The following is a 26337-nucleotide window of genomic DNA, read 5'->3' on the forward strand; positions in this document are numbered from 1 at the left end:
GAAACATGAGGAGGGAAAGAGAAAAAACAGAGGGAGAGAGAGCTCAGCAAACAAAACTCTGGGATGCACTCCAATTCTTCATCAAAAGTCAAGTTCCCTGAGAGGTGGGTATTGGCAGATCACAATGCCATGCTTTATTCCAAGACGCACAACGAGTGGGCATGGCGGTATAGTCGGCCTTGGTTTCTCTGCCCCCCCCCCTCCCTCTTCTTATTTCTCTCTCTCACTTTCTCCCTCCCTTTCTCTGCCCCCCCCCTCCCTCTTCTTATTTCTCTGTCTCACTTTCTCCCTCCCTTTCTCTGCCTTCCCCCCCTCCCTCTTCTTATTTCTCTCTCTCACTTTCTCCCTCCCTTTCTTTGCCCCCCCCCCCCCTCTTCTTATTTCTCTCTCTCACTTTCTCCCTCCCTTTCTTTCCTGTCTCCCACCTAGCAAATGTTGTAGGTCTTTGGCACCTCTGTCCGAAAGAAAGTTCTCCCAAAATGCTTTTGCTGTGTCTCTTCCTAAGATCACCTCCTCTCTCTCTCTCTCTCTCCCTCTCTGCACTTTAGGATGAAGTCACAGGCTACCCACTGCACCGAGATAGAAACTATCAGCCTACCTGTCCGCCCATTCGCCTATCCTCTCCCCTTCCTCCCTCACCACCAAACCCAGCCCTCATATCAGACAGACAGAGAAAGAGAGGGGGAGGGAGAGAGAGAGAGAGAGAGAGAGAAGGAGACTAGCGAGACAGAGAGAAGAGTATTGATCACAAACATCTGTACGAGGTTTACCGCATCCCTTCCCAGACTAGCCTCCTCCAACCTTTCCCCTTCTACTTTTCTGCATTCAGTGACACACGTCTTTATAGAAAGTTCCTCAGCCCCCCTTCCTTTTTTTTCTCCCATTCACATCTTCCTTTTCCCTTCACCAACGTCTCTCTCTACATCCTGTCTTTACTACTTTGCATGTCCCCCCCCCCCCCGTCCGTCCAAACTTCCCCAAAACCCCAGACTCCTGAGCTCAACATTTCGTCTGCGGCTGTCAGCTGTTCACACCAGACAGGGCAGAGATGCAGGGAGCATGGCCAAGGGGAGAGAGGGCTTTTTCCTCTAAACCAGAAAGCAGGCAAAACCACTGGATTACAGACTTTTGGGCCGCCTAAATATTTGCCATAAGATGAAAAAAAAAAGATGTGGACATAAAGGGGAACTAATATGATGTAGTCAAAAGCCAAGGACTAATAGACAGCTGGTTTTAAACGTGAGCCAACTGTATTATATACATAATAGACATAGTATTTAAAAGACAAGTTTGCCAAATGTCATTTCCAAGTAGAAGGAAGGAGCGCTGTTCCCATGTAGGAAGGAGCATTGCTCTGACTGATGCTGGCATGGGAGAGCCGATGTTGGGAAAGGCCTGCTTTAACAACCTGCTCTGCTCCTTTAAGACCCTATAGACATATCAGGCTCCACTCAGGCTTTGGCTCCTGGTACACATGAGAACCGTCAACCTCTCCATCAAACTGCCTGCTGAGAGGTCCTGTGTTCTTTACCTACAGTATAATCCCCTGTGTCACACCAGGGCTTCCTGTGTCTGCTACGCTGCGCCATCGCTCCAGACTACGCAGAGTTCGGGCCAGCGGAGTGTGCCTTTTTAGACGTCGCCTCTCACGTCGTTCAGCCTCTCTGCACTCTAGCGTTCACTGTAATTATGCCGGGTTTGCCTCCATCGACCTCATCACACCGTGAGCCAAAAACGTACTGGTTTCTCTCTGGGGGCTGAGCATTCATTTGGCCGTTACCTCCCAGTAGTGTGTAGCTCTTTACTTTCTGGGGTTTCTGGGTGATTAAGCTACTACCACAAGCGCGTTCATTCAGAGAAGGCCTGGGTATCACCGTTGACAGGGGGTATAGAGAAGTATGGACAGGAGAAGCCTTGGAAACAGATCACATTCCCTAGCACATACAGATCTATAGAAGGCTCTGCTGTCGTCTGACAGCCCCCCTGCACCATGTTCAACACTACTCTGACACAGCTTGGAGTCCCTGGCCTCAACAGTGATAAAATCATGTCCGTCTTCATCCCTCTATCCCTCTTCTGCCTCCATAAGAGCTGCCTCCGTATGTAAGCAGATCCTTCGCACGACACGGTAGACTTCTCCAGCCCTGTGGAGCAGCTCTGTGGAGCATATGGAGAGAGAAGCTGGAGGGGCGTCTCAGACAGAACGCAGACATCAATCAGCATGGAAGACGCAGGGGGATGCAAGAGGAAGGGGCTGAGAACACACAGGCTAGGCTAGACTGGAGGGATGTGAGGGTCTGCAAGGAAAAATAGGGTCTTCTTTTGAGCTCCCCTGGTGGAACTCTACTGGTCCAATGTTTCCCTGTATGGGGTCGAAGACAGCAGTCTTTGAAGCCAAACATGTAGCCTTCCAACACGGCAATCTACAGCTTAGAGCGGGAGCCTTGTTCGTCTGTGTGGGAGAGCTGGGGGACAGTGGCCGGCGGGGAGAATGACTTTCCCAGACAAGGCACCATAGCTAGCTGCTGACAGGCTGTCTGTTGGGTGGGACAGGGCTGACAGGAAGGCTGCAGGCCTAGCGATTTAGGAGCACAAACATTCTCTCCTGTCTGCTACTCCATCAGTCAGGTAGCACACCAACACCACCGCACACTGGGCTAAAGCCAACAGTGACATCCCTACCAATGGGGAGCTGAAGGCCTGAGGCGCCATTCATTGTAACATAGGCAGTGTATCTACTGTAAGTGTTTTGCAAGATGGAGTAAAGCGTTTTGTGCGGGAGGCAGGAGGCAGGGGGAAGGAGGCAGGGGGGCAGGGGATGGGGGCAGGAGGCATGGGAATGGGGGCGGGAGGCAGGGGGCAGGAGACAGGGGGCAGGGCGCAGGAGGCATGGAGATGGGGGCGGGAGTCAGGGGGCAGGAGGCAGGGGGGCAGGGGATGGGGGCAGGAGGCATGGGGATGGGGGCGGGAGGCAGGGGGCAGAGGCATGGGGGCGGGGGCGGGAGGCAGGGGGCAGGGGGGCAGGGGATGGGGGCAGGAGGCATGGGGGCAGGAGGCAGGGGGCAGAGGCATGGGGATGGGGGCGGGAGGCAGGGGGCAGGGCATGGGGTTATATTGTGCCCTTGTACCGGTGCATTCATTTTCCTTTTAATACCTCTACTGTGTCTTAGTGATGTGCAGTTTGTGAACAATTCAATATTTTTGAATGACTCTTTTACTGACTCAAGAATCATGATTCACTCATTTTACTTGTCCGTTTGACCTGGGATTAATACGCCCTCCTCCGGCTTAGCGGCTCTGGATACGTGCTCCAACCAAGTAATGCTGCAGGCAGCATAGAGAAGAAAAATACATGTTCGAACTGATCATTGATCGCATGGTGCAAGAACGAATGCAATTCATTGATTATTGAATGTTATTGATGTTCAGCTCAATAAACTCAAACTCTCTCTCTCTCTCTCTCTCTCTCTCTCTTCTCTCTTCTCTCTTCTCTCTGATGCCTGGACATATCCCTGATGGTCCCACACTGGAGATGTATGAGAGTGGACTGGGGTTATTTGTAGCTCTGTGGCCAGGCTGGGGCTGGCTGAGGACTGCAGCCACAAGGGCCCCAGAGGGGAGAGGGAGGAAGACGCAGACAGACTCACGGAGACCAGCGGAGGCTGTTGTGTCTGCAGACTGCTCCATTTATAGCACAGAGACTGTCTGGGTAGACGGACATGGAGCCATTCACTTCCAGGTCAGCAAATGACTTACTTACCTAAGGAAGTCTAACAGGAGGTTAAAATATGTATATCCTCTGCCAACACAGTAGAGAGTATACCTCTAGGTGTACAGCATATCAGATGTACAGTATAACCTTAAATACATACCATGAGATGGGAAATCATCATAAAATCCTCCAAGCCACTACGCGTCCAACCACAAGCCATGCATTATTCATGTATCTCACTTTCAAAAGCCACTTGACTGTTCGGCCACATCGTAAAGTGTAAATGGAAGACAATGTGTCTTCCATGAAGGGGCCGCAAGGCTATTCAGCGGGGGAGCTTTAAGAGGAGCAGATAACAGCTATTCAACAGCTCAGCAGACTGGAGATGGCCTCTCCCATTCATATCAGTCTGTCACACTTGTTGTTTCAGCAATTGAGGGGTTCTCTGTTGGATGACACAGTGTATCACCTTGCTCTGTCATTTAATTGTCTCTCCCACTCCCTTCCTGTATCTGAAATTGCCCACTGAAAATGAGGCTAATAATTCATTTTAGACAGAGCCGAGCAGCAGGCAATGCTTAACTCTTTATGCCATTACCGCTGGGGCTGCAATTTGAAGAATCCCATTGCTGCCCAACTTTAAGCTCCAGTTACAGCAGACGTGTGTGTGTGTGTGTGTGTGTGTGTGTGTGTGTGTGTGTGTGTGTGTGTGTGTGTGTGTGTGTGTGTGTGTGTGTGTGTGTGTGTGTGTGTGTGTGTGTGTGTGTGTGTGTGTGTGTGTGTGTGTGTACTGTTTATGCCCATAAGGAACAATTGCTGCCTTTTATCCATTTAGATGAAATGACTGTTGAGTAAGACAATGTATTTACCATGCAAAGATTTATCTGACTAGAGGCAGCTGACAATGTGACAGATGTTTATATATATAGATCCCATCTAAAGACTAACATACCATCTTAAATGTTTCAATGGCGCCGGAGGAGATGGCTTCAGTTTTACGGGCTCCTAATCAATTGCGCTATTGTGTGTGTTTTTTCGCATTATTTGTATCTTATTTTGTACATAATGTTTCTGCCACCGTCTCAAATGACCGAAAGGAGCTTCTGGAAATCATGACAGCAATTACTCACCTCGTACTGGACGAGTCGGATGCAAAGGATTTACTTCGGACAAGGACCAAATCCCTGCATTCGCATGAAGAAGAGACAGCGATATCGGGGACGTAGGTCGGGTGCCTTGTAAGGATCCGACGACGAGTGGGTAATCCGCCACCTCTACCATCCGTCCTATTAGCCAACGTGCAATCATTGGATAACAAACTGGATGAGCATAGATCAAGGCTATCCTACCAATTGGACATTAAAAACGGTGATATCTTATGTTTCAATGAGTCGTGCCTGAATGACGACAATATAAAACAGCTGCCTCCGGTAAGACGAGGGGTGGTGATCTGTGTCTATTTCTCAATAACAGCTGGTGCATGAAATCTAATATTAAGGAAGTATCAAGGTTTTGCTCACCTGAGGTGGAGTATCTCATAATAAGCTGAAGCCCACACTATTTACCAAGAGAGTTATCTATATTTTTTGTAGGTGTCTATTTACCACCACAAACCGATGCTGGCACTAAGACCGCACTCAACGAGCTGTATAAGGCCATAAGCAAACAAGAAAACGCTCATCCAGAGGTGGCTATCCTAGAGGCCGAGGACTTTAATGCAGGGAAACGTAAATAAGTTTTACCTAATTTCTACCAGCATGTTACATGTGCAACCAGAGAGAAAAAAACTCTAGACCACCTTTACTCCACACACACAGATGCGTACAGAGCACTCCCTTGGCCTCCATTCCGCAAATCTGGCCTCCATTCCGCAGTGACAGATGGATTACCAGGACGTGTACTCCAAGCATTCGCTGACCAACTAGCAAGTGTCTTCACTGACATTTTCAACCTGTCCCTGACCGAGTCTGTAATACCAACATGTTTCAAGCAGACCACCATAGTCCCTGTGCCCGAGAACACCAAGGTAACCTGCCTAAATGATTACCGACCCGTAGCACTCACGTCTGTAGCTCACATCAACACCATTATCCCAGAAACCCTAGATCCACTATAATTTGCATACCGCCCCAACATATCCACAGATGACGCAATCTCTATTGCATTCCACACTGTCCTTTCCTACCTGGACAAAAGGAACACCTACGTGAGAATGCTATTCATTGACTACAGCTCAGCGTTCAACACCATAGTGCCCTCAAAGCTCATCACTAAGCTAAGGACCCTGGGACTAAACACCTCCATCTGCAACTGGATCCTGGACTTCCTGACGGGCCGCCCCCAGGTGGTAAGGTTAGGTAACAACACATCTACCACGCTGATACTCAACACGGGGGCCACTCAAGGGTGGGTGCTCAGTCCCCTCCTGTACTCCCTGTTCACCCATGACTGCATGGCCAAGCACGACTCCAACACCATCATTAAGTTTGCAGACGACACAACAGTGATAGCCTGATCAACGATGAAACAGCCTATAGGGAGGAGGTCAGAGACCTGGCAGCGCTGTGCCAGGATAACAACCTCTCCCTCAACATGATCAAGACAAAGGAGATTGTGGACTACAGGAAAAGGAGGGCCGAGCACGCCCCCATTCTCATCAACGGTGCTGTAGTGGAGCAGGTTGAGAGCTTGTCAACATCCCCAAAGAACTATCAGTGTCCAAACACACCAAGACAGTCGTGAAGAGGGCACGACAAAGCCTATTCCCCCTCAGGAGACTGAAAAGATTTGGCATGGGTCCTCAGATCCTCAAAAAGCTCCACAGCTGCACCATAGAGAACATCCTGACTGGTTGCATCACCGCCTGGTATGGCAACTGCTCGGCTTCAGACCGCAAGGCTCTGCAGAGGGTAGTGCGTACGGCCCAGTACATCACTGGGGCCAAGCTTCCTGCCATCCAGGACCTCTATACCAGGCAGTGTCAGAGGAAGGCCCTAACAGAGGAAGGCCCTAACATGTGCCCCTGCACATTGACTCTGTACCCCTTGTATATAGCCTCGTTACTGTTAATTTATTGTTGCTCTTTAATTATTTGTTATTTTTCTATTTTGTTATTTTTCTTTTTCTTTTTTATATATTTCTTTTTTACTTCAGTTTATTTTTGTAAATACTTAACACTTGTTTTTCTTAAAACTTAATTGTTGGTTTGGGGGCTTGTAAGTAAGCATGTCACTGTAAGTCCTACACCTGTTGTATTTGGCACATGCCAAATAAAATGTGATTTGATTGATGATTTGATGTTATTTTCCTCGCCATAAACTAAATCTCCTATTACCATAAAAAATCTGGCTTTATATTCAACCATGGCAGATACATTTTCTCAAATGGGCAGATATTTCATCTTACTAAATAAAGAGCATATAAACTTGAATGCACCTTCCACACAGTGATTGCGATACCATCAGTGCAACCCCTCCCCCTCCCCACTGGCAACACCCTATCCCCCAGCCCCTACCCCCCAACTCCCCAATTAGGCTATGTGTGTTTTTATATGACTCAGAGTACAGCAGGAACCCATTCCACTGGGGGAGAGCGGGCTACTGCATAGCGCTGAAATCGCACTGGCTCCCGTAACGTGAGAAATGGGTGCAGTCCAAACCCCATGCTAAAATAATGACAGGCTGACCTAACTAAAGCGTCACTACAGTGTCCGTTTGGCAGTGATTAATGGTCGGCCCGATAAATCTCCAGCCCTGAAATAACAAACAGGCCAGTGTAATTGGCTCAGCTGGATCTGCTGACACTAGCTGGTGTCGTGCGGTCTGCTCAAAGAGTAAAGAGAGAGAGAGAGAGAGAGAGAGAGAGAGAGAGAGAGAGAGAGAGAGAGCCTGTCACGGAATTTTCCAAACCTCGGGTTCAGTCGTCCCCAGTCTCTGCCCCGTGCCAGCAAAGCCGTGCCTGGGAGAGCTCAGGAATTTTAAAGCTGAGCCGACGACACTTTTATTAAAAAATTAAATTAATTTGTGAAATAACATCTTTAAAGTGTTTGAGGACTTTGCGTACCGCCACAGAACCAAGGGTTGGCAAAATGTGGGAAAGGCCTCAGACTCACAAAATCATCACTTAGTGAATACTAGCTGATTTAAGAGCAGAGGTTTGTGACAATATAGTGCTGCCCTATGAGTAAAGATGACTGTTTCTTAGCTTATTTTGCACATCGTAAAGTCACCTGGTGTTTCAGGTGCACATCCAAAGCTTCCAAAGACTTAAATTACGTACATCTGTGGTTAGAGCTTCAATAAAGCCACCTGTCAGTCCAGTACAGTAGCTAACCTTCCTGTTAAAAACCCTCTCTCTTTAACCCTCTCTCTGGGCCTGTGAGAGACACAAACTTCGTAGCCTTTTACTGATGAGGTAGGAATCCATCACCTTTCTCAGCCTGACCCTATTGTTCAGTGGCATAGGGCACTTCACACCTATGTGTTAGGGACCAGTTTGCCAGGGAAATCAGTCAGCTGACCAGGGCCAGCCAATCACTGGCTCTCCCTGCTGGTGGTAATAGACACCCATTCCTGCTCGTGCTTTAGTTGCTTCCAGGAGGGCAGGGTTAGGAAGGTCGCTGTAAACTACTTGTGTTGTTATGTGTTAATAACATTTAGGCTATGTTACCCAGCAGGCTATGCGGGTGGTTGAAGAATGCCTTGCATGTCTAAACATGGAGTTTTCTAGCTGAAGTATATGTTCATTAAAAGTAGTTAAACCTATATATAACCTATATATTATATAAGGAACAAACATAACATGGTGTCAGATTGGTAGCCGATATGACGAGACAGAGAAAAGAAAGGAGTAACTGCAAATTTCCGCGATGAAAATGGAACATTCTACCACAAGTCAAGTGACGTGAGTAGTTGAAGACGCTAGCTTGCAAGAGCGAGGACAACGAGCCGCAGCAGCGAGAGGGACAGCAGCGAGAGTGACAGCAGCGAGAGGGACAGCAGCGAGAGGGACAGCAGCGAGAGCGACAGCAGTGAGAGGGACAGCAGCGAGAGCGACAGCAGCGAGAGGGACAGCAGCGAGAGCGACAGCAGCGAGAGGGACAGCAGCGAGAGGGACAGCAGCGAGAGTGACAGCAGCGAGAGTGACAGCAGCGAGAGGGACAGCAGCGAGAGGGACAGCAGCGAGAGGGACAGCAGCGAGAGTGACAGCAGCGAGAGTGACAGCAGCGAGAGTGACAGCAGCAAGAGGGACAGCAGAGAGAGGGTCAGCAGCGAGAGTGATAGCAGCGAGAGGGACAGCAGCGAGAGGGACAGCAGCGAGAGGGACAGCAGCGAGAGTGACAGCAGCGAGAGTGACAGCAGCGAGAGCGAGGCTGCATTGGAATCTGTGGACGAGCAAGTTGATGAGCAACATACTGAAGTAAGAGAAATCGACACTGTTCCTGTTCTCCGTCATGGATAGGCTTAGTCCTCCTACTCCTATGCAGTTAACAGGCAATCTAGCTGACATTTGGAAACGTTTCAAGCAGAGATTCAATATCTACCTAGCAGCCAGTGGTGCAGGGGGAGATGATGACAAATTGAAAGCTTCCATTTGTCTGCATGTTATTGGAGAGGATGCATTGGACATTTACAAAAGCTTTCAGCAAGACGAGGCAAACTTGACATTGACTGTGTTAATGGCTAAATTTGAGGAGTACTTTGTACCAAACCAGAATGTCACATTTGAGAGATACAGGTTTTTCTCTCATGATCAGAGACAGGGAGTCAGTTTTGACCAGTATTTGGCTGAGCTGAACACACTGAGCAAAACGTGTGAATTTGAAAATCTGAAAAACTCACAAGTGAAAGACAGGATAGTCTGTGGCATACTTGATAATGGACTCAAGGAGAGATTGCTGCGTGAGCAAGATTGAACTTTGGATAAAGCTGTGAATATGTGTCGAGCAGCTGAAACCACCAGAGCACAAGCTAAAGAGCTGTGCAGGGATGAGACGTCAGTGTATACAATAAAAAGGGAGGAGCACCACACACACAACGCTTTACAAAACATAAACAAGCAAAAGAGAGAAATCAAAACACTACATGTGGAAAATGTGGATTTATCCACAAGCCAAAAAAATGCCCTGCATATGGCAAATCATGTAACAACTGAGGGAAAAAATGATCATTTCTCAAAATGCTGCAAAGCTCTCCTACAAAGAAAAAGGTTCACACAGTCGAGGAGATGGAATAATTCTTTGTTTATTCTGTGGAAATATGCAATGCAGTAAATGCTGAATAGATTGTGCCATTGACTGTGAATGAAACTATAATACCATTCAAGCTTGATAATGGAGCACAGGTAAACCTGTTATCGCTGGATGACTACAAAACACTGAAGGTGAAGAGCAAAATACACCCGGTGAAAATGAAGGTTACTGGTTATACTGGGGAGAACGTACCAGTCAAAGGTAGCTGCATAGTAACTTTACAGCACAAAGGAAAACAGTTCAGAGCACAGCTGCTGATTGTGGAAAAGAGTGTACAGCCTATTCTAGGAATCAATGCATGTGAAAAGCTCAATTTGTTGAAAAGAGTGTATGTAGTGACATCACAGACTGAAAATGACCAAGAATCGCTACTGGCTGAATATGAGGATTTGTTTGAGGGTCTTGGATGTTTACCAGGAGAACACAAAATATGTACTGATGACAAAATGACTCCAGTTGTGCATGCATGCAGAAAAGTTCCATTTGCACTGAGGAAAAAACTCAAAGATGAACTTGGACGCATGGAAAAGATGGACGTCATCACAAAAATGGATGAACCTACAGACTGGGTAAAACTCACTGGTCATTGTGGTGAAAAAGAACGACGATCTCAGGATATGTCTAGACCCGAGAGATATCAACAAAGCAATCAAGAGAGAGCATTTCAAGTTGCCAACCAGAGAAGAGATAATGTCGCAGTTTTCTGGAGCAAAGTGGTTCAGTAAGCTTGATGCCTCATCAGGATTCTGGCAAAGGAAGCTAGATGATGCAAGCTCAAGGCTATGCACATTCAACACACCTGAGGGCAGGTACAGATTTCTTCGTCTACCATACAGGATTCTTTCAGCGCCAGAGGTCTACCACAAGACAACCCACATGATCTTCGAGCACATTCCAGGAGTGGAGAGTCTGGGGGTCCAGAAAAGAAGAACACAATGCGAGAGTGAGACAAGTGCTGGACCTGACACGGAAAGTCAACCTAAAACTAAACAAGGACAAATGCGAGTTTGGTGTGAAAACACTTACCTTCGTGGGAGACATACTTTCAGAGGATGGAGTCAAACCAGACCCGAGGGAAACATCAGCCATCAACAACACGGAGCACCCGAAGAACAAGGACGATGTGAGAAGCTTCATGGGCATGATCACCTACCTTGCAAAGTTCATACCTCAACTGTCAGCACAGTCCGCTCCACTCAGATGTCTTCTGGAACAGAAAAATAAATGGGAATGGTCCCATGAACAGGAAAACTGCTTCAAAAACCTAAAGAAGACAATCACAGAAGAGCCAGTGCTCAGGTTCTATGATCCAGAGAAAAGCACAAGAATCCAGAGAATGTTGATTAGACTGCAAAAGTATGATGTGAAGATGATCTATACCCCAGTCGACAAGAAGGAGCGCTTCGACACACAGAAAAACACAGATTCAGGCCTACGTCGATATGATCGTAGCATCACTTCCTGTGTCCTCTGAGAGAATGGAGCAGATCAAAAGAGGGACCGCAGCTGACCAAACAATGACAGAGTTGAAAGAAACAACACTGATAGGATGGCCCGCACAGAAAAACAACTGTCCAAGGAGAATACAGGATTACTGGATGTGCAGAGCAGAGCTCACCGTTGTGGATGACATAGTGTTCAAAGGCAACAAGATTGTCATTCCCATGACACTACGCAAAGAAATGCTACAGAAAATACACGAGGGCCACTAGGATGAGGAAAAATGCAAATGACGAGCACGAGAAGTAATGTACTGGCCAAGAATAAACCAGGAAATCAGCCAGACCACTGATTCATGTGAACTGTGTTTGACCTACAGGCCAAAGCAGCAAGCAGAGCCGCTAATGCATCATCCAGTACCCAATAGACCCTACTACAAAATTGTCAAAGGTCTGATGAAAAAGGCACACGATGGAAAGGATTTCCTAAAGAATCTGATGATCTACCGCAGCGCACCGCTGCAGAACGGACTTTCACCTGCACAAATGTTGATGGGACGTCGCATCAGAACCAACCTACCCATCCATGAGGACTTGCTAACACCCAGAAGTGCTCACAAAGTCAAACCCGCGAAGGAAAAACAGAGAAACAAACAAAAACAACGACACAACAAAAGTGCAAGACACTTACCTGAACTGAAACCTGGAGATCATGTACGACTCCGAGACATCACTACAGGAACCTGGATGCAGCAAGGGTGTGTGCAGAGAGAAGTTGCACCGCGATCCTATGAGATCCAAACGCAGCATGGATCACAACTGAGACGAAACAGAGTGGATCTAAGGCTGCAGCCATTCACTCAAGGGACTGAAGATCATCAGGAGGATACTGCTGAAGCGTCAAATGCCTTTAGAAATGGACAATTCAGTCAGAACACCCTGACTGACAATGAACTCTGTCCAACTGTTTCAGGAAGCACTTTAGCAGAACGACCAAAAAGGACTGTCAGAGCTCCTGAAAGGCTTATTGAGAATTGCTAAAAAAATATATTTAAAAAAAGGGGCACCTGGACTGAATGTTTTGCTAATGTGAAAAGAAAGAGCCACAATAGAGTATTGTTGGAAAAAAAAAATTGGGGGGAAAGAAATGTGTGTTATTGAAAATGGCATGTTATGCAGGTTGAGTAAACAAATGTGATGTGACGTGTAGTTACATAGAAAAGTAGTTTTCTTTTAAAGGAAAGAAGATGTGTTGTTATGTGTTAATAACATTTAGGCTACGTTACCCAGCAGGCTATGCGAGTGGTTGAAGAATGCCTTGCATGGCTAAACATGGAGTTTTCAAGCAGAAGTATATGTTCATTAAAAGTAGTTAAACCTACGCCCCGGTTTGTCATTATATAAGGAACAAACATAATACTACTGTCCTGCACTACAACTCATAACTGGAGATTCCTTAAGGGACAAGCCTTCCCTCCAATCAAATCCAAGTTTATTGGTTGTGTACACACATTTGCAGACGTTATCGCAGGTGCAGCAAAATGCTTGTGTCTCTAGCTCCAATAGTGCAGTAATATTTTTAATACACACATTTTAAAAAAGTTATATAGGATGAGTCATGACTAGAATACAGTATATACATATAAAGTGGGTGAAACAGTATGTAAACATTATTAAAGTTACCAGTATTCAATGACTCTATATACATAGGGCAGCAGTCTCTAAGGTGCTGTGTAGAGTACAGGGTGGTAGCCGGCTAGAACAGTGACCAAGTTTCAGGGCAGGGTACTGGGCGGAGGCCGGCTAGTGGTGACTGTTTAACAGTCTGATGGCCTGGAGATGTTGTTTCTCAGTCTCTCAATCCCAACTTTGATGCACCTGTACGGTCTATGCCTTCTAGATGGAGGGGGGGTGAACAGGCCGTGGCTGGGTTGGCTGAAGTCCTAGAGGGCAGGCAGTATGCCCCTGGTGATAGGCTGGGCTGACCGCACCACCCTCTGGAGAGCCCTGCGGTTTCAGACAGTGCAATTGCCGTACCAGGCGGTGATAGAGCCCCGACAGGATGCTCTCAATGGTGTATCTGTAGAGTTTGTGAGGGTTTTAGGGGCCTAGTCAAATTTCTTCAGGCTCCTGAGGTGCATCACTGAACATGAAAGAGAGCTTTGTTATGATTCATCTGTATATTTGATCTGTTCTAGGTTGCTATTGCTTTGTTAGTATATGCTAACATCCTTGTGTATATGTCAGGATTGTCTCCCATGTCACATACTTCACACATTCTGCCCCTTGGCATAGTTCTGTATACCTTTATGTTCAAGCCATGAGAAAAAGGCTGCATTTATTGTAGCTGGGGATTTTAACAAAGCAAAACACTACCGAAGTTCTATCAACACATTGACAGTAGTACTCACTTAAGAAAAGCACTAGATCACTGCTATTCGCCTTTCGAGATGCCTACAAGGCCCTCCACCGCCCTCCCTTCGGCAAATCAGATCCAGATTCAATTTTGGTCCTCTCTTCCTATATGCATAAACTAAAATAGGAAGTACCCGTGCTAGGGTCTATTCAATGGTCTATTCGGAATCCATGCTTCAAGATTGTTTTGATCACGCCGACTAGGATAGGTTCCGGGTAGCCTCTGAGAATAACACTGATGCTTAAACAGACACGGTTCATCAGGAAGTGTATAGGGGATGTTATTCCCTCTGTGACTATTAAAACCTACCCAAACCAGAAACCGTGGATAGATGGCAGCATTCGTGCATAACTGAAAGCGCGAACCACCGCATTTAACCATGGCAATGTGACTGGGAATATGGTTGTAGTGTAGTTATTACCTACAAAAGGCAATCAAAGAGGCAAAACGTCAGTACAGAGACAAAGTGGAGTTGCAATTCAACGGCTCAGACACAAGACGTATGCGGCAGGGTCTAAAGACAATCACTGATTACAAAGGGAAAACCAGCCAGGTCGCGGACACCGACGTCTTGCCTCCAGGCAAGCTGAACACCTTCTTCGCCCGCTTTAAAGACAACACAGTGTCACCGACGAGGCCCGCTCCCAAGGACTGTGGGCTCTCGTTCACCATGGCCGAAGTGAGTAAGACATTTAAGCGTGTTAACCCTCGCGAGGCTGCCGGCCCAGACGACATCCCTAGCCGCGTCCTCAGAGCATGTGCAGACCAGCTCGCTGGAGTGTTTACGGACATATTCAATCTCTCTCTATCCCAGTCTGCTGTCCCCACTTGCTTCAAGATGTCCATCAAAGGTAACTGAATTAAATGACTATCGCCCCGTGACACTCACTTCTGTCATCATGAAGTGCTTTGAGAGGCTAGTTAAGGATCATATCACCTCTACCTTACCTGACACCCTAGACCCACTTCAATTTGCTTACCGCCCCAATAGTGACACATTGGTGTGGCTGGCTTACAGGTTAAGCGGGCATTGTGTCAAGAAGCAGTGTGTCTTGGTTGGGTTGTGTTTCAGAGGACGCACGGCTCTTGACCTTCACCTCCCCCGAGTCCGTACGGGAGTTGAAGCGATGAGACAAGACTGTAGCTACCAACTGGATACCAGATAATTGGGGAGAAAAAGAGGGTAAAATAAAAAAATAATGTTCATTCCCTATAGCAAGCCTTCAACACCATAGTACCCTCTAAACTCATCATTAAGCTTGGGGCCCTGGGTCTGAACCCTGCCCAGTGCAACTGGGTCCTGGACTTCCTGACGGGCTGCCCCCAGGTAGTGAAGGTAGGAAACAACACCTAAACTTCGCTGATCCTCAACACAGGGGCCCCCTCCTGCGTGCTCAGCCCCCTCCTGTACTCCCTATTCACCCATGACTGCGTGGCCATGCACGCCTCCAACTCAATCATCAAGTTTGCAGACGACACAACAGTAGTAGGTCTGACTACCAACAATGACGAGACAGCAAACAGGGAGGAGGTGAGGGGCCTGGCAGATTGGGGCCTGGGAAAAAACTCTCTAAACGTCAACAAAATGAAGGAGCTGATCGTGGACTTCAGGAAACAGCAGAGTGAGCACGCACCTATCCACATTGATGGAACCGCAGTGGAGAAGATGGAAAGATTCAAGTTCCTTGGCATACACATCACTGACAATCTGAAATGGTCCACCCACAAAAAAATTGTGGTGAAGAAGGCGCAGCAGAGCCTCTTCAACCTCAGGAGGCTGAAGAAATTTGGCTTGTCCCCTAAGACCCTCAGAAACCTTTACAGATGCACAATTGAGAGCATCCTGTCGGGCTTTATTACCGCCTAGTACAGTTACTGCACTGCCCGCAACCGCAGGGCTCTCCAGAGGGTGGTGCAGATTGCCTGACCTCCAGGACAACTACAGCACCCAATGTCACAGTAAGGCCAAAAAGATAATCCAGGACATCAACCACCCGAGCAACTGCCTGTTCACCCCACTATTTTCATTTTTTTCCATCATTTAAAAAAAAACTTTATTTAACTAGACAAGTCAATTAAGAATAAATTATTATTTACAATGACGGCCTACACCGGCCAAAGCTGCATCGCAGTGCCTTAGAGACTCTGGGTTCGAGCCCAGGCTCTGTCGCAGTCGGCCGCGACCGGGAGGTCCATGGGGCGACGCACAATTGGCCTAGCGTCGTCCAGGTTAGGGAGGGTTTGGCCGGTAGGGATATCATTGTCTCATTGCGCACTAGCGACTCCTGTGGCAGGCTGGGCGCAGTGCACGCTGACCAGGGGCACGGTGTTTCCTCCGACACATTGGTGCAGCTGGCTTCCGGGTTGGATGCTGTGTTAAGAAGCAGTGCGTCTTGGTTGGGTTGTGTTTCGGATGACACATGACTCTCGACCTTTGTCTCTCCTGAGCCCGTACGGGAGTTGAAGAGATGAGACAAGATAGTAACTACTAAAAACAATTGGAAACTACGAAATTGGGGCGAAAAAAGGGGGTTAAAAAAATAATCTGGAACCATAGAGACTGAAAATAAGCTTCTATCTCAAAGCCATCAGACTGTTAAATAGCCATCACAAGCTGGCTACCACCTGGCTACTAAACCCTGCACCTTAGAGGCTGCTGCCCTATATAAAGTTGAAGTCGAAAGTTTACATACACCTTATCCAAATAGGTTTTTCACAATTCCTGACATTTAATCCAAGTAGAAATTCCTTGTTTTAGGTCAGTTAGTATCACCACTTTATTTTAAGAATGGAAAATGTCAGAATAATAGTAGAGAGAATGATTTATTTCAGCTTTTATTTCTTCCATCACATTCCCAGTGGGTCAGAAGTTTACATACACTCAATTAGTATTTGGTAGCATTGCCTTTAAATTGTTTAACTGGGACAAACATTTTGGGTAGCCTTCCACAAGCTTCTCACAAAAAGTTGGGTGAATTTTGGCCCATTCCTCCTGACAGGGCTGGTGTAACTGAATCAGGTTTGTAGGCCTCCTTGCTCGAACAATCTTTTTCAGCTATGCCCACAAATTTTCTATAGGATTGAGGTCAGGGCTTTGTGATGGCCACTCCAATACCTTGACTTTGTTGTCCTTAAGCCATACGTGAAATAATCTGTCTGTAAACAATTGTTGGATTCCTTGTGTCATGCACAAAGTAGATGTCCTAACCGACTTACCAAAACCAAAGCTTGTTAACAGGAAATGTGTGGAGTGGTTGAAAAACGAGTTTTAATGACTCCAAGTATATGTAAACTTCCTTCAACTGTACTACTGTGTGCTATTACTTATAACCCTGCTAGATCCTCCTGTACAGTTGTGGCCAAATGTTTTGAGAATGACACAAATATCAGTTTCCACTAAGTTTGCTGCTTCAGTGTCAATAATATTTTTGTCAGATGTTACTATGGAATACTGCTGTATAAATACAAGCATTTTATACGTTTTAAAAGGCTTTTATTGACAATTACATGAAGTTGATGCAAAGAGTCAATATTTGCAGTGTTGACTCTTCTTTTTTCAAGACCTCTGCAATCCGCCCTGGCATGCTATCAATTTACTTCTGGGCCACATCCTGACTGACGGCAGCCCATTCTTGCATAATCAATGCTTGGAGTTTGTCAGAATTCGTGGGTTTTGGTTTGTCCAATGGGATTAAGGTTTCAGGAGTCTCCTGGCCATGGACCCCAAATATTAATGTTTTGTTCCCCGAGCCACTTAGTCATCACTTTTGCCTTATGGCAAGGTGCTCCATCATGCTGGAAAAGGCATTGTTCATCACCAAACTGTTCCTGGATGGTTGGGAGAAGTTGCTCTCGGAGGATGTGTTGGTACCATTCTTTATTCATGGCTGTGTTGTTAGGCCAAATTGTGAGTGATCCCACTCCCTTGGCTGAGAAGCAACCCCACACATGGATGGTCTCAGAATGCTTTACTGTTGGCATGACACAGGACTGATGGTAGCGCTCACCTTGTCTTCTCCGGACAAGCTTTTTTCTGGATCCCCCAAACAATCGGAAAGGGGATTCATCAGAGAAAATGACTTTACCCCAGTCCTCAGCAGTCCAATCCCTGTACCTTTTGCAGAATATCAGTCTATCCCTGAAGTTCTTGATGATCCGATAAATAGTTGATTTAGGTGCAATCTTACTGGCAACAATATCCTTGCCTGTGAAGCCCTTTTTGCGCAAAGCAATGATGACAGCACGTGTTTCCTTGCAGGTAACCATGCTTGACAGAGGAAGAACAATGATTCCAAGCACCACCCTCCTTTGGAAGCTTCCAGTCTGTTATTGGAACTCAATCAGCATGACGGAGTGATCTCCAGCCTTGTCCTCGTCAACACTCACACCTGTGTTAACGAGAGAATCACTGACATGATGTCAGCTGGTCCTTTTGTAGCAGGGCTGAAATGCAGTGGAAATGTTTTTGGGGGATTCAGTTCATTTGCATGGCAAAGAGGGACTTTGCAATTAATTGCAATTCATCTGATCACTCTTCATAACATTCTGGAGTATATGCAAATTGCCATCATACAAACTGAGGCAGCAGACTTTGTGAAAATTGATATTTGGGACATTCTCAAAACTTTTAGCCACGACTGTACATATTGTATACTATGCTAGTCACTAATTGCATCCCATTTTATACTGCCTATGCTATTCTAGCCCATACTACAGCATGATACCATTTGTCTTTTGTAGCCTGTTCGCCTGCATTACTGCTCTGTAGCATGTTAGCTTACTAGCCCCTGTGTATTACTGTATATTTATTACCAGACAATAATATTACCATGCGAGCACCGCTAACACTACTATAGCCATTACTATCATGTGCTATCCCATTGCTATACCATTGCCGATTTGTATATATTGTATCACTGCTATTACTACTGTGTATCCAACACTGCTGCCACGCTGTTGTAATATATATATTCCCTGTTCCTTCTGTCCTACAGAAAACCACTATCACTTTCACTGATTCTATTCCTCTTCCTGTTTGATGTGTGGTAATAAAGTGTGGATTGTATTTCTATCCTCTGAACAGGACCCCCGGGACAGTTGTACCTATAATCTAAACCAGCACCTCTTTCGGAAACCACCACATGGTGGCGCTCTTTTCCAGTTCTTATGGAGCTTAGGTTAAGTTAATACAGGAACAGGATAGGGTAAACGAGGTGGGCTACTCACCGTGGATGGGGTTGTGTCCCACTGTCAGGGGAATGGGTCTGTCAGGCTGATGCTGGACATGTGTCTGTGTGTGTGTGGTTTGTGTGTGGTAGTACTTGGGCTTCCGGACAAACTGCTGGCTACCAGGCTGGATTCTGTAAGGGAGAAGAAAAAAAATCTGTCAAACACTGTAAAGAACAATTTAATCTATGCACATAATCCACTATGCACATAATCCACTGTGTTCACATCCTTGAAATAATAAATGAACAATTAAACTCAGCACAAAAAGAAACGTCCTCTCACTGTCAACTGTGTTTATTTTCAGCAAAATTAACATGTGTAAATATTTGTATGAACAGAACAAGATTCAACAACTGTGACAAACTGAACAAGTTCCACAGACATATGACTAACAGAAACGTGTCCCTGAACAAAGGGGGGGGGGGGGGGGGTCAAATTCAAAAGTAACAAGCAGTATCTGGTGTGGCCACTAGCTGCATTAAGTATTGCAGTGCATCTCCTCCTCATGGACTGCACCAGATTTGCCAGTTCTTGCTGTGAGATGTTACCCCACTCTTCCACCAAGGAACCTGCAAGTTCCGGGACATTTCTGGGGGGGAATGGCCCTAGCCCTTACCTTCCGATCCAACAGGTCCCAGGCGTGCTAAATGGGATTGCGACCAGGGCTCTTCCCTGGCCATGGCAGAACACTGGCATTCCTGTCTTGCAGGAAATCACGCACAGAACGGCTGGTGGCATTGTCATGCTGGAGGGTCATGTCAGGATGAGCTTGCAGGAAGGGTACCAAATGAGGGAGGAGGATGTCTTCCCTGTAATGTACAGAGTTGAGATTGCCTGCAATGACAACAAGCTCAGTCCGTTGATGCTGTGACACACCGCCCCAGACAATGACGGACCCTCCACCTCCAAATCGATCCCGAACTAGAGCACTGGCCTCGGTGTAACGCTCATTCTTTCAACGATAAACGCAAATCCGACCATCACCCCTGGTGAGACAAAACCGCGACTCGTCAGTGAAGTGCACTTTTTGCCAGTCCAACGCTCTAACCACTGGGCTACTTCCAGTGAGGACCTGCCTTACAACAGGCCTACAAGCCCTCAGTCCAGCCTCTCTCAGCATATTGTGGACAGTCTGAGCACTGATGGAGGGATTGTGTGTTCCTGGTGTAACCCGGGCAGTTGTTGTTGCCATCCTGTACTTGTCCTGCATGTGTGATGTTCGGATGTACCGATCCTGCGCAGGTGTTGTTACATGTGTTCTGCCACTGCGAGGATGATCAGCTGTCCGTCCTGTTTCCCTGTAGTGCTGTCTTAGGCATCTCACAGTACGGACATTGCAATTTATTGCCCTGGCCACATCTGCAGTCCTCATGCCTCCTTGCAGCATGCCTAAGGCACATTCACGCAGATGAGCAGGGACCCTGGGCATCTTTCTTTTGGTGTATTTCAGAGTCAGTAGAAGGGCCTCTTTAGTGTTCTAAGTTTTCATAACTGTGACCTTAATTGCCTACCATCTGTAAGCTGTTAGTGTCTTAAAGACCGTTCCACAGGGGCATGTTCATGAATTGTTTATTGTTCATTGAACATGCATGGAAAGTTATTTGTGAATGTATTTGGATTTTTACTAATTATCTTTGAAAGACAGGGTCCTGAAAAAGGGCCGTTTCTTTTGTTGCTCCCAAGGCAAAGATTATGGGGGGGGGGGGGGCTACGGGACTTGAATCATGGCGTCAGTCGTCTCATGTCCTTCCACTAAGAGAGAGGGACATGAGACAAGAGCACCGGCCAGAAACCCAGAGAATGAACCTAACCTAATCTCTCCCAGTGAGACGGGTGAGGAAACCCAGACACATCCTCAACACTGGAAGAGGGAGGGGAGAGAGGAGGGGGTCGGAGCTGGTCCAAAACAACCAGACCACCCTGTAGTCCCCCTGACAAGGCCCAATCAAACATGACAGACAGAGTGAAAGGACAACAGGGTGTGGTTGGCAATGGGGTGTGGAGAGCAGAATTGGGGGTGAGTGGGCAAGGAGAGGAGGGTGAGGAGAACGTAAGAGTTGAAGTAGAAGAAAATCCTCCAAAAGCAGCCCTGCAAAGCCTCTCTACTCCTAACCACTCTGCTAAATGTCCCTCAGTCCAAATGAAATGTGACTTGTTTACACGGGAGGAAGAGAAATCTGGTAATCTGGGGCAGGGCTGCTGAGGGAGACAGCAGTAGTAGAGGTTTTTTCTTCACAGCATAACCGTATCAAATTGTCCGCTGCCAAACTAAAACCCCTCAGACAGGTCTGGGTCATGGTAACAGAGGACAGAGGACAAAGGACAAAAATAAATGTATATTTGACAGGAGAGAAAAGAGCACAACAATATGGGTGGTGTTGAGAGCCATATCTAAATGGTTTATAAAGGGGGAGGATAAAGAGACAAAACATCGGAGACGTTCAGACTTATCAGAGCACTGAACAATCTTCATATGCCTACAGGGAGACAACAATGTACTGGCCGAGAAATAGCTTATCATTAGCAGAGGCATAGCCAAGTCCCCATTTCCATTTAAAAAAATAATGTAATTAAAATGTCATTTGAACAACTAGCTAGAAGCCTCCCTCAAGCTACTGCAATAAGTACTGTACATACATCTAACATAAAATAAACACACTTGTGACAGACTCGTCCTCCACACCCAGTCACACACCCGCACACATACAATAAAGTTGTCACTCAAGGCCACCCGTGGCTGTGAGCTTGACCTTGACTGTTGACCCCTTTTGTGATCATCTCATCTCATGTGAGTCCATCTCAACAGGGCCTCTACTCACTCTCTCTGTGCTAATTAGACCTGGCTCTGCCTGCCACCACAACCACCATGTGTGTCACGTAGCCCCTCATCACGTTCACAACAGACAACAGAGATTGTGTAAGGAAGAAAATAAAAGAAAAAGAGGATATTGTGTTGACAAATGCCAGTGTTAATCACTGTGAGTAAACTCCTCCCTTTCATCTCCTCCCCTTTCACTCGTCCTCTCCCTAATGCACACTCACAGACTATCAAACAATGGGACCCTTTCACTCCTCCCTCTCCCTAATGCACACTCACAGACTATCAAACAATGGGACCCTTTCACTCCTCCCTCTCCCTAATGCACACTCACAGACTATCAAACAATGGGACCCTTTCACTCCTCCCTCTCCCTAATGCACACTCACAGACTATCAAACAATGGGAACCTTTCACACCTCCCTCTCCCAAATGCACACTCACAGAATATCAAACAATGGGACCCTTTCACTCCTCCCTCTCCCTAATGCACACTCACAGACTATCAAACAATGGGACCCTTTCACTCCTCCCTCTCCCTAATGCACACTCACAGACTATCAAACAATGGGACCCTTTCACTCCTCCCTCTCCCTAATGCACACTCACAGACTATCAAACAATGGGACCCTTTCACTCCTCCCTCTCCCTAATGCACACTCACAGACTATCAAACAATGGGACCCTTTCACTCCTCCCTAATGCACACTCACAGACTATCAAACAATGGGAACCTTTCACTCCTCCCTCTCCCAAATGCACACTCACAGACTATCAAACAATGGGACCCTTTCACTCGTCCCTCTCCCTAATGCACACTCACAGACTATCAAACAATGGGACCCTTTCACTCCTCCCTCTCCCTAATGCACACTCACAGACTATCAAACAATGGGACTTCAAGGAATCTGGCTGAGTTTCATCTTTTGTTTGATCCTATGGGTGGTCGCAGGGTGTTGGGGGGGGGGGGGGGGCATCAGGGGCTGAACAACAGCAGTACGGCTTCTCATGTGCCTGCTTTCATCCCCACATTCACCCCCCCCCCCCCCCCCCCCCCCCCCCCCCCCCCCCACTGGGTGAGTGTTGTTTAACTTCTGCAGTCTCAACAAACCAATACTTGGGTTTCTTTGCTACAAGACCGTGAGTTGTAAACCAAAGCCTCTCACTGTCAAATGCAAGCATGGCCCACAGGCTACAGTATGCATGGCCCACAGGCTACAGTATGCATGGCCCACAGGCTACAGTATGCATGGCCCACAGGCTACAGTATGCATGGCCCACAGGCTACAGTATGCATGGCTGGTTATATATTTATTTGTCATTTTCTGTTATTAACTGTTTATGGATTTCTGCGATGCAGTTTTATTGGCTGTAATTCCAGTATCTGACATTCCTTTATGGGCCCCTGGGGGCAGAAACCAAACACCTACAGCTCATACAGTACATTCCTCCCGTTATAAAATAATTATCGGCCTATATATAGACTATTCGGTATGCTTGCGACTGTATCTATGTGGATTAGCTAGGATAAGGTTGGTTTTATGTAGGAGCAAAATTAAGTGGATGAACCCGTCTTCTCCCATTGGCAACTGTAGAATGGAAGCATTGTTGTGGGATGTGTTGTTGATCGTGGCCCAACATGCATTTTATACCAAAATGAAGAAATTAGGAAGAGTTTACAAGAGATGCAGACTCAGAAGAATCTCAAGAGAGGACAGAAAGAGGGTAGGGGAAAAGGAGTTTATGGTAGGGGAGAAAGGAGTTTATGGTAGGGGAGAAATGAGTTTATGGTAGGGGAGAAAGGAGTTTATGGTAGGGGAGAAAGGAGTTTATGGTAGGGGAAAAGGAGTTTATGGTAGGGGAGAAAGGAGTTTATGGTAGGGGAGAAAGGAGTTTATGGTAGGGGAGAAAGGAGTTTATGGTAGGGGAGAAAGGAGTTTATGGTAGGGGAGAAAGGAGTTTATGGTAGGGGAAAAGGAGTTTATGGTAGGGGAAAAGGAGTTTATGGTAGGGGAGAAAGGAGTTTATGGTAGGGGAGAAAGGAGTTTATGGTAGGGGAGAAAGGAGTTTATGGTAGGGGAAAAGGAGTTTATGGTAGGGGAGAAAGGAGTTTATGGTAGGGGAGAAAGGAGTTTATGGTAGGGGAGAAAGGAGTTTATGGTAGGGGAAAAGGAGTTTATGGTAGGGGAGAAAGGAGTTTATGGTAGGGGAGAAAGGAGTTTATGGTAGGGGAGAAAGGAGTTTATGGTAGGGGAGAAAGGAGTTTATGGTAGGGGAGAAAGGAGTTTATGGTAGGGGAGAAAGGAGTTTATGGTAGGGGAGAAAGGAGTTTATGGTAGGGGAGAAAGGAGTTTATGGTAGGGGAGAAAGGAGTTTATGGTAGGGGAGAAAGGAGTTTATGGTAGGGGAGAAAGGAGTTTATGGTAGGGGAGAAAGGAGTTTATGGTAGGGGAGAAAGGAGTTTATGGTAGGGGAGAAAGGAGTTTATGGTAGGGGAGAAAGGAGTTTATGGTAGGGGAGAAAGGAGTTTATGGTAGGGGAGAAAGAGGGAGAGGCTCACTGCCAGAAATATTCAAATACAAAAAAAAGAGTGAGAGGGTGAGAATGGAATTGAAAGAGAGAGAGAGAGGGACTAGAGGGTGTATTTCACAATAGTCCTCAGTTGTCTTTCTCTCCTGTCTCTCTTTCCAAATGCCCTGCGGTGATCTAATCTGCAGTGTCTGCCATGCTCTAACGCCTGCCTGATGCAATGTGTTTGAACAAAGGAGAAACATATTCCAGCCCCCCGGTTACATCACAGCCCTGCTTGGAAAGCAGACTAAAAAGTGTCAGTAATTCTCCCCTTTTATTGGAGGGAACATGGCGAAACCAACCCTCAGACAACAGGAAAGACATTGGAGAGTCTATTTATCTCCATGCAGAATGGACAACCTGTATTTTATCTTCTCGTGTCTTGTTGACATAGTTTGGTTTCATTGGAGTTCAGAGGGAGTGAGAGGACAGACTATGGGGTAAATGTGCACTTTGGCCTAACTTGCCATCCTGAAATCATGAGCTTGCCTAATCTATATTGTCTGTGAGAGATATTTTACGGGTCACCAACCAACCAGATTCTGTGCCACCCAGGGCCCAGAAAGACTCTTCCCAGGGTTACCGTCAACAAATACAAAGAAACCTTTACGCTTATTTCCCCAGCAATAAAACCTAGCGGCTTTCTTTCCCCCGATTTTTTATGTGACGGGAACACTTGCAGTAAATACTGGGAGATATGTGTTAAGCTCTTCCACATGCTCCTATTTGGCCCATTGACTTTAGCAAAAAGTTCAGCTCTTACCCTAACCATCTCCAACATATCAATTAGCTCCACTGAGAAACACTGAGAAACACAGAGGAGGATTACATCAATTCATTTGAAGTTGTTTGAAAAAGATTGTGTGCTGTACAAGGTCGCCTTAGTCGATCTCGACACAAGCTACTTATCAAAATATATTTTGATAAATAAAATGTTGAGGTCGAATAAACTGCTCTACTTTAAAAAGAGAAACAGTAACGCCAAAAAAACATTGAAAATCTTTTGAGATTAGGTGGTACTATCAGTTCACAGCTGCTTATCAGGTTTACTGTTAAGGGACACGCCAATTGAATGGGCCGTATAGGCCTTCAGCATATCACCCACCAACTCTCCTTTCTCCTCTACCACAGGTGTAAAGGTTCTGTTGTATCATTCCTAATATACAAGACCACAACTCACTTAGACTGGCTGGCCTAGCTTCAGTTGGGCTCAAGTAGAAGAAAAACAACTGTGAAAACATACAGAACACATTAGAAATTTGGAAACATTTTTACAATCAAGGTTGTCTTTTTACCAGACCCATGAATAAAATGCCGACTTACTGTACAGAAGGTTACGATGGGCTACTGTTCTTGTAAAGTTCCCCCTGAACTCACTAACTTCACCAACCCCAAGGAGCACGGAGGGGATTCTTGGCATCATCAAAACACTGGGGTGTGTTTCAAACAATTTGCAGGACAAATTATTTCCCTGTAGGGAGCGGGACTGATGGGTGCTTGCCATTTTTATTTCACTCCTAGAGATGTGGTTTTCCTGCACATGAAGACTTGAGGAATGCTGGTGTGGAACGAGTTCTGAGGCCAGATGGCAGGTTTGCGAGCTTCTCATAGACGACATCCATCAAAGCAGAGATTTGTCATGTTATCCCCTGATTGAGGGGACTGCTGGTCTCGGCCTCTCTCTCTCAGCTGTGATTGGTGAGGGGATACCTGTGTCTCCCCCTCCGTCTACACTGCCTACCACAACACCACCAGGGTTTTTTCTGAGGACTTCTGACAGGAGTCTGGAGACAGACAAGGCAACCCACCCAAATGGAGGCTTACTTCTCATACATTTCTACAGCTACGGCTTAAAAAAAGGAGACTGGGTTGTATTTCTAGACAAAACCAACAAGCTAGGGA

The 26337-nt window shown here is 46.5% G+C and overlaps 1 protein-coding gene and 1 long non-coding RNA gene across 6 annotated transcripts in view; one reads left to right on the forward strand and one right to left on the reverse strand.

The window, feature by feature from the left end:
- LOC109898846 (latent-transforming growth factor beta-binding protein 1) overlaps window positions 1-26337 on the reverse strand; it is a 128290-nt gene that overhangs the window by 76594 nt on the left and 25359 nt on the right. For all 5 annotated transcript variants that reach the window (XM_031835757.1, XM_031835756.1, XM_031835758.1 and 2 more), the window contains exon 4: window positions 19044-19177. In XM_031835757.1, coding sequence (XP_031691617.1) covers window positions 19044-19177 — 134 coding nt within the window. The remainder of the gene's footprint in view (window positions 1-19043; window positions 19178-26337) is intronic.
- On the forward strand, window positions 3046-12782 carry LOC116376224 (uncharacterized). The gene is made up of 2 exons (XR_004211627.1): window positions 3046-3739; window positions 4810-12782. It is a non-coding gene; the product is annotated as an uncharacterized LOC116376224 (long non-coding RNA).

The sequence above is a fragment of the Oncorhynchus kisutch genome, linkage group LG11 (assembly GCF_002021735.2).
Source record: "Oncorhynchus kisutch isolate 150728-3 linkage group LG11, Okis_V2, whole genome shotgun sequence".
Classification (NCBI taxonomy): domain Eukaryota; kingdom Metazoa; phylum Chordata; class Actinopteri; order Salmoniformes; family Salmonidae; genus Oncorhynchus; species Oncorhynchus kisutch.